Consider the following 13,400-nt stretch of genomic DNA (forward strand, 5'->3'; position numbering starts at 1 on the left):
TGTTTGCTACCTTCTCCCTCAAGAAGTGATACTTGATTGCAATGTGTTTTGTTCTTGAGTGCATGACTAGATTGTTTGAGATGTTGACTGCACTTGAGTTATCACACCGGATTGGAATAGATTTTGGTATCTCCACCTATATGTCTTTCAGTGTCTGCTTCATCCATAAAACCTATGAACAACATGTAGCAACTTCTATATACTATGCCTCAGTAGTAGATAATGACACTAATTGGTCTCCTAGGTAGAAAGAAGCCCCACTTGTACTTTTTGGGTCATCAATATTTCCTGCCCAGTCTGCATCAGTATAAGCCTGCAAAGAGAAATCTCCTCTCTTTGGATACCACAAACCATAGTCGATAGTTCCTTGTAGATACATGAAAATTCTTCTGATTGCATTTAAGTGAGATTGTTTAGGAGTAGATTGGAATCTTGCTACCATGCAAACAACTTGTACAATATCCAGTCTATATGTTATTAAATACAATAGACTACCGATCATAGACCTGTACAATGTTTTCTCGACTTTTGGTGAGTCATCTAGTTTGCTCAACTTACAACTGGTAGCCATGGGAGTACTTACCGGTTTGCTATCCTCTATTTTAAATTTCTTCAACATGTCTTTTGCATACTTGGTTTGGGAGACAAAAATTCCTTTCTCCTTCTGTGAAATCTTCAAACCAAGAAAATAGGACAAGTCACCTAGCATGGACATCTCAAACTCTGTCTTCATCTGATCTACAAATTCTTTGCACATGATGTCCTTGTCTCCACCAAAGATAATATCATCCACATATACAACAACTATAATAATGTGATCTCCATTTACCTTGACATACAAGTTGTTGTCTGCATTCCCTTTCCGAAATCCTTTCTCCTTCAAGTATTTATCTAGCTGGGAGTACCATGCTCTGGGAGCCTGCTTCAAACAACATACAAAATTCTCATCTTCATGTAACAAGTACCCTTCTGGCTATTCCATATATACTTCTTCTTCAAGATTTCCATTAGGAAAAGCAAATTTCACATTCATCTGATATACTTTATATCCCTTGTAGGCTGAGAAAGCTAGAGAAATTCTTATTGCCTCTAACCTAGCAATCGGTGCAAAGGTTTCTTCAAAGTCAATACCTTCAACTTGAGCATACCCTCTGCAAAGTAACCTTTCTTTATGCTGGACTATCTTACCTTCTTCATTCATCTTATTTCGATAGAACCATTTGGTACCTATTACATTCTTGTCTATTGGTCTAGGAACAAGTTCCCAAGCTTGATTTTTCTCAATTTGTCTCAGTTCTTCATCCATGGCCTCTACCCACTTCTCTCTTTTGCTAGCATCATCAAAATTTTTGGCTCTACTTTAGTCATGAGACTGAAACTTACCTGTTCACCTTCCCAGGCTAATCTCCTTCTAGTCTACACACCTTCATTCCTATCTCCTATGATCTGTTCTTCCAGATGATTCTTTTGCACATACTGGTTGGGAATCTTGTTTAGTACATCTTCTACCAGTCCATTCTTAGATTGTTCTTCATTCCACATCTGACTCATCAATGTGGGGTGCAGGTGTAGATTGTCCTCTATGTGAGTCTTCATCTATTCTCACATGTACACTCTCAACCTCTCTTCTCAATCTCTTGTTGTAGCATTTGTAGGCCTTACTGTTGGCTAATTATCCCAATAAAATTCCTTCATCACTTCGGGAATCAAAACTTTCCAAACCATCAACACCTTTCTTGATGAAGCACTTACTTCCAAACACTCTGAAGTGTTTGAGTGATGGTTTCCTTTGATTTCATAACTCATAATGGGTCATTCTACTGTTCACCCTTAACTGAACCCGGTTTAAAGTGTAGAAAACAATATGAACTACTTCCTTCCAGTATATATCTGGTATGTTGGCCTCATTCAACATTGTCCTAGCCATCTCCTTCATTGTCCTATTTTCCCTCTCTACCACCCCATTTTGTTGAGGTGTCCTTGTAGTTGAATTCTATCATCGAATTCCATGTTTCTCATAGTAGTCAACAAATTCATTTGAAGAAAATTCTCCACCCCGATTAGATCTTAAGCATTTTAGCTGTCGTCCACTCTCATTTTCCACCATTTTCCTAAAAATTTTGAATCTCTCAAATGCTTGTTACTTGTCATGCAGGAAGGTTACCCAAGTAATTCTTGATTAATCATCTATGAACAACATGAAATACCTTTCTTTGGCCAATGCTCTTGTCATTGTTGGCCAACATAAGTCTGTATGTATCAACTCCAAAGGTCTTGAGGTGTTATATTCTTTTGTTTTAAAGATGACCTTTGCTTGCTTACCTCTGACACATTCATCATAGAATGTGCTTGCCAGTTTTATGATCTGAGGTATGTTTCTCACATACCGGTTCTTGCTTATCTTAACTAGATTTTCAAAATTCACATGGCCTAGTCTCCAATGCCACAACCAAGTTTCATCAACAGGCTATCCCATCATGCATTGGGACTCATAGCATTCCTGCAAATTGTAGACATTAACTTATGTTCTCTTTCCTTCTACTACCACCTGACTGATACTCTACTTCCTTATCTCGCAACTGGTAGAGTCAAATGAGAACTTGTACCCTTTGTCACACATCTGACTTACACTCAGCAAGTTATGCTTCAAACCTTCCACATAGTACACATCATGAGCCTTGAGCTTTCCATCAATATTCAGTGTACCCCGACCTTTGATCTCAATGGAGGAGTTGTCACCGAACCGGACTAAACCACCATTCCAATCATCAAGCTTGATGAAGTTTTCCTTATCTCTAGTAATGTGATAAGAAAAACTTCATCAATAAATTCTGATAAATTCCTCCTTTCAACATGTAGAGAAGTTTGCACAATTAGGCTGGACTCTGTCTTGTTTTTCTCCTTCTCTACCCAAACTGGTTTCTCTTCTTTCTTTTCCTCTTCTGTCACTTTGTGTTCCAGTTTTGTTTCCAACTTCTCATTCAGTACAATTCTCTTTGGCTTGTTAGTTCTCAGCTGACAATACCTTGCTATGTGACCAAAATTCTGACACTTATAGCATTTCACATTAGCACTATAAGATGTACTCAATGCATTCTTGTAGGACAATTGCATATTACTCCTACATTCATAACTCTTGTGACCAAACTCATTGCGATTATAACATGTGACATTTGTACTTTGTAATGCAGCAAATGAGTTTCTACTCTCAAAACTAGGGTTGACACTCATTTTCCTACAATCTGCCATTCTATGACCAAACTTATTACATCGGTGACAATAACCATGAAAATTTGGAACATACCAATTAGGTTGTCTTGACCCGCAAGCAACTGCCTCACTGGGGGTCTTCCTTTCATGTTGCTCACCCTTGTGAATCCTTCATTATCAATACTTGCATTTCTCCTTGGATCTGCATGTCAGTGCATTGAGTACGGTCTCTGATTCATTGATTGAGCATATCGATTTGTGTGGCAATTTCTGGCAGCATCTGCATATGTCTTCTTGCCGGTATCCTTGCCTACTATGAATGTCTTCTTCTCTTCACCTCTATTTGAGGAAGTAAATTGTATCTCCTTATAAGATGTGTCTTTGTTGTTTGAGCTTTGACATTCTTGAAAACCTAAGCCACCAACATCTTTAGATTGCTTCTGTTTGCTCAACATCTTGTCCAGGGCTTGAATGTTGCCTTCAAATTTGCTTCTCACTTTTATTTCTTCCTGACTTTTCTCTAAGTCCTTCTAGAGTTTCACTACTTCTACTTCTAGATTCTGATGTTCCTTTTCCTTTTCACTCAGACCGGTATTGGTGAATTCACACATCCTCTTGGCCTCTTCCAACTAGAGTTTTAAATCTGCAATAGTTCTATTCGACTCTTCAAGAGATTTCTCTAGCGATTCTTGTTCTTCAGCTACAACCCTTTTTACCTTCTTGAAGTCTCTTCTTGTTTTCTTTAGCTCATCTAGGGCACTAATGAGTTCTGCTTCAAGGTCTACTTCTCCTTCTTTCTCTTCTTCTTCTTCTGCTTATTTAGGTACCGGTACCTCTTGAGCCATAAAAAGGTTTGCTCTGAGTTCATCTCCATTGCAACAGTCATCTTAGGAACTTTTCTCATTTCTAGTATCATCTTCATGTGTGTAAAGACTGTTCTACTTCTGGTAGCCTTTTCTACCATGTCGGTAGATATTTTTCTTCCTATCCTTACTAAATGATTTTCTACCATTTGATTGATCATCTTCATTCTTATCACCATAAGGACATTTAGCAGCAAAATGTCCAATCTTTTCGCAGTTGAAACATTTCAAAGGCAACTTGCCTTTATATTTGCCTAAACCTATCTTGAGTCTTCAGAAAAAGTTTTCCATGATTTCATCAGAGTCTTCACCAGATGCATCATGAGAATATTCTTCTTTTCCTTTTCTTAAAATCTTGAAAGCAACTTCTTTCTTCACAACATCAGTACCGACAATCCTCATCTCATAAGCAGTTATAGAGCCATACAACTCATCCATTGTAAAGACTTTCAAATATTTTGCTTCTTCTATTGCTGAGACTTTTGTATCATACTTAGATGTAAGACATATAAGTACTTTCTTCACTACCACCTCATCTTTTATTTCTTCTCCAAGCCCTCTAATGGTATTTGTTGTTTCATCAACCCTTGACTTTTGCCTTCAAAAATATTCTGCAACTTATGCCAAGTTTCCTTGGCAGAGGAGCAGTGCATGACTTTAACAAACTCATTATTCGACAACCCACTAAGAATGGCATTCTTAGCTTTAGCATTGTTCTCATATTCCCTCTTAGCATTTGGGTCAGTAGGGGGATTATTAGGAACTGTGTATCCATTTACAACCGACATCCATACATTATAACCTAGAGAGGACAAATAGGTTTCCATTCTTCTACTCCAAAAGGCATAGTTCACACCATTAAACATAGGAGCTTTTGAGGAGGTAGATTCATTTCTTGCCATTGTGAACACCTAACAGTATCTACCCAAGCTAGAGAATGCTTTTGATAAAATAGGGTACCTATTCTTTGATACCAATTGTTGGACACAATGGATCACTGAGAGGGGGGTGAATCAGTGATTTAAACTCTTTTTATTTAACAGAGAGATATTGGTAAAGTAAAGGACAAGCAGAATGCTAACTGATAACTTAAACACTGCAAGTAGAGTGTATGAAAGTTATAGATAAAACATTAACATCACACATTAACAAGAATACATCACACAACACCAGATATATATGAGGAAAACCCAATGTGGGAAAGACCTCAGTGAGAATAGCTATTGGAGATCTTCTGCTCCAATCCAGCTTCACAATGAAACTCAGATTACAATATTTAGGGCACCAACCCAAGGAGCACCAAATCAAAGGAGCACCAACCCCTGCACAATTTATAGGCTACAAACTAAACGAACTACAACCCCTGCACTAAGCTACAACTTAGTGGAAAACAATATGAATCTTAGATATAAAAATGAAATCACTGTTGCAAATGAAGTTTTGCAACCTTACAATATTCTCCTCTGCCGGTTTGCATTCTCTCCACCCACTCTGCAACTTGACTTTGCTGATTAATTTTCTAAATGCCCTCTGACAATATCTTTCCACCTTCAACTCACACTTGATCACTCTTAATCAGGCATGGCCTTTGCTGATTTGTCCCCTCTGTAATCAATGCACACTCTACTAGTTTTTCCCTACACTGATTTTTACTGCTTCTCCTTATAAGTAAGATCTTCACTCTGCAACAACAACTACAATAGTCTCAAGTCATCATATTTAAACTTGAGCGTTCCCACCAAGAAACAATTCAAACTCGGAGCAGTTAGGGTTTCCTTTACCCGACACAATCTGCATGAGATCCGGTCTAGTCTGTCTTGGATTGATCACTTGTACACCAGGAATGCATCTGTACACATTTTTCTTTATCCAATGCATAGTTTCTAAAGATAGCAATCTCTTGCATGATTTTCTACCTTTTAATCTGTCGGCTCTTTAAAAGCTTAGCTATTTCCTTCTCGAGATCTTCTTTCAATCTAATTTCTTTTCTTTGATCGAGGTGCCAACTACTCCCTGATCTTCCACTATTATTCTTTCTTCCTTGAGCCACATCAGTTAGTTACAATCCCGTGATTTTTGGCTATTTCATTAATGTCAACTAGTTGTTTCAATAACCATGTCGATGGAGGCTTCACCAACCTCTGCATGTTTGCCACCTCCACTCCATATGACATCACAAAGGTCAATCACTTAGCTCACCGACACAGTCAGTTCATATTGGAACATGCAACAAACTCATACCAGTACATGCCTTTACCAGTGAGACCTTCTCCTCTTGCTAATGGGTAGTTCACACTTCACCGATAGCACATCTTCACCTTTGGTGATTTGTGATTACTTTAACATTCGTCCTATTCATCATAAATAGGGAGCCAAACTCTAGACTAGTTTAAACTCTACCGGTTATCACTTAACAAGACAACACACACATTCATCTCACCTTATACCACTGATGTCATTGATAGTCTCAATAACTACTTATCTTCCACCATACCAGTTTGACAAGTCTTCATGTTAATCTTCTCAATACCTTAATTGTCTTTCACCATATCGGTACACTCTCCTTCATACCAGATGACATACCTCTACCGGTAGCCTGCCTGCAATACCGGTTGACAGCAATGACAACTCAATGCCAACATGTAGATGGCATGCAAACAATCTTTATATGAAATAAATTAACCACCAAAGTCTACACATTAGGCATAAATACTATCCAAAGGTAAAGAATATGAGAGATCAATTGTGTATGAGGTTGTAGGGTTGGGAAATATGACATCCACAATAGAAGATTGTATAAAGATAGGAAGTTTTTTCATTCAAACAAGGTAGCATTGATTTAATAAAATGGCCTTGAAAAACTAAAACAAGACATGCATAAATTAATTTTGTACACCACACTAGAAAATTATTAAATATCTACTTTTTATGAAACTAGAATGCATTATGTCAATGATGTCCCTACATCAATATAATTACTATTAATAAACAAGTGGCGAGATAAGACGATAAGGTCAAGTTTATTGTAAATGAGAGCCAATTTTTAAAAAAAAGCTAAAGTAGATTGTGAAAATCAATAAATATTTAAACAATTTAAATATAAATGAAGATGTATTTTATGCTAGTTATAATGACCATTTATAAACAAATAGTAAAGAAACGATACTTCAAATGATGTGTTAATTTAATATTGTATAATCAATCTATTCTAAATAATAAATAATTGAAGTGGCTACTATATGTAGTTAGTTGATTAGTTGTTTAGCTCATCTTTTATGATAGCATTTTTTCTCCTAATCTTACAAAAAAATTCTTTTCTCAGACTATAAATCAAATAATGTAATTTACTTCTCATAGTTTTTTTATTATGTTAAATGGGGAAGGGCTCCAACCCATTATAGCTAGACTTTGATAGATTTTGACAACCATAACCTTACTAAATTTTTTTTGAAAGAGGAAGTAAAATTTGTTGTCCTCTCTTATGCAGCAAAGCACCTAGTCTTGATGGATTCCCCCCAACTTTATTTCAAGAATATTGGGATATTGTTAAGTGAGATGTTATAGTTGCTACAAAGGACCTCTTCCACTTAAAAAAAATCCTTGAATAGATAAACACCATATTCATTACTTTGATTCCTAAAGAGAACAACTGGCCAAATTTGTTGAATTCGGGCTAATCAACTTATGTAACACCTTTTATAAACTCCTCGCTAAGTTGATAGTTAATCACCTCAAAACTCTTCTCTACCATTTCATTTCCATCAATGACAAAATATTTGTAAGGAAGACATATTTTAGATGTTGTTTCAAGTACTCATGAGATCCTCCAATCAATGGAGAACAAGAAACAAATAGGTATGGTTTGTAAGCTTGATATTTCAAAGCCTTTGATAAGAACTCTTGGAACTTCCTTTTCATTACTCTCCAAAGGTTTAGATTCTATAATAAAGCTATCCAACTTATTAAGGAATGTGTTACTACTCTAATGTTCTTCATCCTGATCAATGGAATTGCTAAAGGTTTCTTTCATAATGAAAGAGTACTCCCACAAGGTGATCCCACTTCTCCCCATATTTTCATCCTTTATGTTGAGGTTCTTGGAAAAAAATGCTGCTAGATTAATTTATTAGAATAAGTTCAAAGGTGTGATGCCAACTTACTCCCTCCCTCCTTCCTCAACCCAACAACTTGTGGATGATAATGCCCATTTTGGATTATCATTTATTTCTGAAGCTCAACAATTGAAGGTGATACTCAAAAGACACCCAAATATCAACAAAAAATATTAATTATAATAAATGTTTTCTATATCTATTTAATACTAAGGAGAGGCTCTAGGGAAACATTGTTAAAACACTTGTCATAATATTTTTTATTAAAGTAAGTGGGGAAGGCCTCAACCCATTACAAATTAGATTTAAACCATCAAAACAATAGGCCATTGTGGGACGAAACAAAAAAGTTACCACCAAGTAACCTAGGCACAACACAACAAAGTTGAATCAGAACAAAAACACTAATTAATTAAAATCAAATTTAGAAGCAAGGAGTGGGACCAATAGAAGAATATATGTTTTCTGCATTGAAAATTAGTGATGCATTTTCTTTCATCATACAAATATCCAAGAAGAAACATTATTCTCTAGAGAAACAAGGAGAGTTGTGCTAGAAAATCAATCTAAAGTAGTAGATGAGTTAGAAAAGCAATCCACCAAACCTAGAAGAGGAACCTAGCAGTTCAAAGAGAGGGAGTCACAAACCATGGATGGGACAAGGGTAGTGCTCAAAAGAGCACCAAAAGGATCCAAAGGAGCAGAAGAAGCACAATTTGAACTAGAGGGATCTCTAGGAGCATGGACCTCTCTAACAGGAATAACACCAGCTAATGAGATAGGGGTCATGGGAGATAAAATGATGTGAGCCATCGAAGCAAGAAGATAGTTGGAGATGGGCATGTTCAAAGTTCATAGATCAATTATAAGTAGAGTTTGACTCCATAGGGAAGACCGTAAGATGAAAATGTTCAACATCTTTTTGCAAGGTAGGAAAAGAGTGAAGTCAATAACCACAAGGACAAGAAGGGAGAAAATGTTCAGTTGCAAAATAACATCTACACTTGAATGAGATCCCTTTGTATTCCCGAATCTGTCTCTAATGCAACTCACTAACCTTAAGAGTGATCTCAACAAGAAGAGGTTTTGAGAGGTCTAAATCCACTAAAATTCCCATGTAGGAGGTGTGATAAAACAGGTTAGTTTGGTCAACTTTGAAGTGACCCATCTTGTTATCTAGAAATAGATTTGTAGGCAACAAAAAACCAAAAGTGGAGTGGCGGGGGGTGGGTAGGCATTGAGGGAGCTTGATCTAAGTTGGAAAAAAAATCAATAGGATCCACCAAAGGGATTGAAGAAGGGTGTCCAAGGGTGAAGGGATAGTGCATGTCAACCCCATTTCTAAACACCCAACAATAGAACATCACCCTATCATCCTTAGTGTCAAATAAAATCACAAAGAAACCATGAGCACAACGATAAATTTTCACTATACCTAACACCAGTGGGTTTTAGTGCTCAGAGATACAAGAATGCATTGTTGGAAGATATGGCCATAGACAATCAAATTTACCAATAAGCACTAGCTTCTCAAAATATGAAATGCAACCGAACACCTCCTTCCTCACCACTACCTCTAAAATAGAAGAGGTACAAGGGAGACATTTCTTCATCGAAGCAGAACATCTCTTTAAGGGTTTACAGAGTAGGTCAATAAAGGAAATTTTAATGGGACAATTAAAAGAGGCATTTGTTATTGAAGGGGCAAGCTATTGTTTTTATGAAGGGGAGAATTCCAATTTTGAAATGTCGACAACCAGTTTATAGACACGAGAGCCAACAATAGGAGATCTGTGTTGCTTCTAGTCACCATGAGTGAAAAACAAAGTTTTGAATTTAGAGAGCGGGAGGATGAGTCGGAAGCCATTGAGCTATAATGACATACTTCTCAAAATGTTAAATTAATTAGTTTAAAACATTTAAAATTTCTTTTTATATTAATGAGGTTTGAATAAATTAAGATAACATTAGAATGACCTATTTTAAAATAGTTATACTTGAGTAATGAGCAATAAAAGGAATATCTATCCATTCAATAGTGAGATTAAAAAAAATAATTACGATTGAACAAAATAAATGTCTGTGTGCAAACTACTAAAGATTCATAATAAATTTTATTTGATTAGAAATAGTATTTGTATGCATTACCCAAAAAAAAAATCCAAACTTCATCTCTGTACATATCACCGAAAATAATATAAAACAATTAAAAAAACTCGAAACTATACAGCCCAAAACCCATAATAACATCATATCAATCTACCGTCCGATCAATCTATAAGACATATGGCCAGGGAATCGTCTCTTAATATTCTATAATTATTTGGCTATTTGCAATTGCTTTACAGCATTAGACTTGTCTAAACACGCAAGCTCAAGAAAGTAGGGATCAAATGCGAGGAAACAACGTACAGAGGCTAAGATTGACGTACACAGTTTTCAAATAATGTTTTAAATCGAGCAGTTGTAAAGGCAAATTGTATTACAGTCAATAGCGCTGTATTAATAGAATCAGTGTCAATAATCCATTACATGGACATACTAACTATGTTGACATTGGTTTTACACACTCTGCTTAGGAAACCACAATGAAGAAAGCTGTAGCAGTGCTTCTTATTGTTATGATTCAGGTGGCAACTACCATGCCAGTTTTAATGGCATGGAATCACCACCCTCCTGCAGGAAAATGCCCACTTGATGCTCTGAAGCTGGGAGCCTGTGTTGATGTGCTTAGTGGCCTTGTGCACGTGGGCATTGGAGACCCAATTGTAAACCAGTGCTGCGCAGTGATTGAAGGAGTTTTGGCATTGGAGGCAGCGTTGTGCTTGTGTACAACAATTAGGGCTAAGCTTCTCAACCTCAATTTACTTCTTCCAGTAGCGCTGGAGCTTATTGTTTCTTGTGGAATGACTCCTCCTCCGGGCTTCAAATGCCCTGCTCACTAAGCCGCTTCTTAGTGTCTGAACTATTCGATGATTTGCTCTATATGTTGCTGCTTATTATAACCATGTTTGAGTAAATACTAGGATTGAGTGTAGTTAGAATAAGCAGAAGTCAATGGCTGTTGCCTAGATCTGCCACAGAATATTGAGTTCAAATAGTGTAGATCAGTCCCTGCTCTCCATCTTATATGAAGTGAGTGGATAAATATTATATGTTTTCTTAGAATTAAATAAACATGGTATCTCTATTCTAGTTCTACTAAATCGGTTGGGTATAGCCTCCATTAAAGAAGTTTTGTACACCTATAGCCTAAAGAAAGCCAAAATAGTGTATTATGTTCTGATTTTTTTGTTCGATGAAATTTTGTGATAGAATTTTATGTGCTCTAGTGTTTCACAAGAATATTTCTTAAATTTTGTTTCATTCAATATTTGTAATTATATTGAAAAGACTTTCTTATCCTGATTATTTGATATTTGATTTTGGATTAAGGTATTTGGCTTGGTGAATCCACTATTGTTTTAACTCTATTATACTTCTCACTTTTGGAGGTTGGAGTAAGTATACAGATTGACATATTTATATTTAACCGAAAAAAACTTATAAGAGATACTAAGAAATGTCAAATTTTAAAATATTGACATCTCTTTGTCAAATTTTAAAATACTAAGAAAAAAATATATACACATCTCTTTACAGATGAAATGTTAATTGTATATTGATCCTTCACTATCTCTTTGTCAATGACCTTGATTGTCACATCTTGATATGTCTTTGCACTTTTTGCATAATAGGCATTCCCAAATGCACCCCATCCCAATAGTTTCCCTCATTCATACTTTCCAATCATGCAAGTTCTATGCATCTACATTTTTGCCATGACCTTAATTTTGTAGGATAAAGGCCTTAAAATGACTTAAGGGATTATATTTAATTGCACAGAATAACTATTCTTTAGTATTTATATATGTCATAATAATAATGACATATCAATATTGTTGTATTTATAAATCTATCAAATTTATATAGATGTCTATGTTTTATGTGATTAATAGTTTATTATTATTATATATAAACAAAAAAATTAATTACAAATTTTCATAATGTAAAAAAATATTCTTTATTTTTTTTATAAAATCAATGTTTAGTAGTACTTTTAACTAATAATTATTAATTACAATTAATAACATATTTATAATTTATAATTTTTTCTCTTTATTCTTTAACAAATTTTTTATTTCACCTTTAATTTTTATGTACTTAGCTAATTTGTCTTTTTCTTTCCAAGCCCTTATTTTATTAAAGCAAGTAAACTAAAATACCTCTACATTTTCACATTAATTTATTTTTTTGCAATGTAAAAAATAATTCCTTGGCTCACAATTGGAAAACCTAATTAGAACTAATAATTCATGCCCATAAAATTTTAAAATAGATCACACACCCTCTTAATCTTCTTCTTTTCCTTAAGTTGGGAAGAGTTATAATGTAATCAACACTATCATGGGCATGACCAAGAACCTACAACTTATTTGCTCCATTTGTAGACCTACCCAATGATGGAGCTATCAACACTATTGTACATGTTTTTGTTAGAATTTAAGTAAAACTGAATTTTACATGTATTATTTATGTGTCAATAGAGTTTTAGTGGGAAGACATAAATAATTCGAGAGTTATCTAGCAGTTCCAGTTTATTCTCAAGTTATATAATTTGTTCTCAATCTTGAATAATTAGTTGTTAGTCTGTTTAATGGATTTGTAGGGAAGTGGTTCATATTCACTACTATTAAAACACATATCTTTTGATCAATAAGATGTATCATCAAATTCCTCAATTTCCTCTATTTTTATTCTTTGCAATATATTTTATTTTAATTTGGTATTAGAGCCTTCATTGGAGGTCCCATTGTTGTATTTTTTTGAATAGTTTGCCTTCAATATATAACATTGTTATATTTTCTCTCAGTTAGATTTCATCACAAACTTTAGAAGATGTGATTTTGGTGCTCTTAGCTAAAGAAAAAAGTATAGTTAAAGGAGATTTAGGAGAATATGCTCAGCTTGAACCTACATTATACTCAAATAAAAGAATGAGAAAGAGAATGTTAGGTAAAAATGAGATTGAATGCTACTATTGCAAGAAATTAGGTCATATTGCAATTAATTATAAAATTCATGCAAATGAAAAACTATAAGTTAAAGTTAAAGAATCTGCAAATATAGCTAATTTTGGGGAACTGCCAGATGTTATTAGTGATGATGACATCAT

General features: G+C 35.0%; 1 protein-coding gene across 1 annotated transcript; it reads left to right on the plus strand.

Annotated features, from left to right (window-relative positions):
- Positions 1-10,773: 10,773 nt before the first annotated feature.
- LOC131072689 (36.4 kDa proline-rich protein-like) lies at positions 10,774-11,130 on the plus strand. Its single transcript, XM_058008920.1, has one exon. The coding sequence runs from the start codon at positions 10,774-10,776 to the stop codon at positions 11,128-11,130; it is 357 nt and encodes a 118-aa protein (XP_057864903.1).
- Positions 11,131-13,400: the final 2,270 nt, after the last annotated feature.

The sequence above is a fragment of the Cryptomeria japonica genome, chromosome 5 (genome assembly GCF_030272615.1).
Source record: "Cryptomeria japonica chromosome 5, Sugi_1.0, whole genome shotgun sequence".
Classification (NCBI taxonomy): Eukaryota; Viridiplantae; Streptophyta; class Pinopsida; order Cupressales; family Cupressaceae; genus Cryptomeria; species Cryptomeria japonica.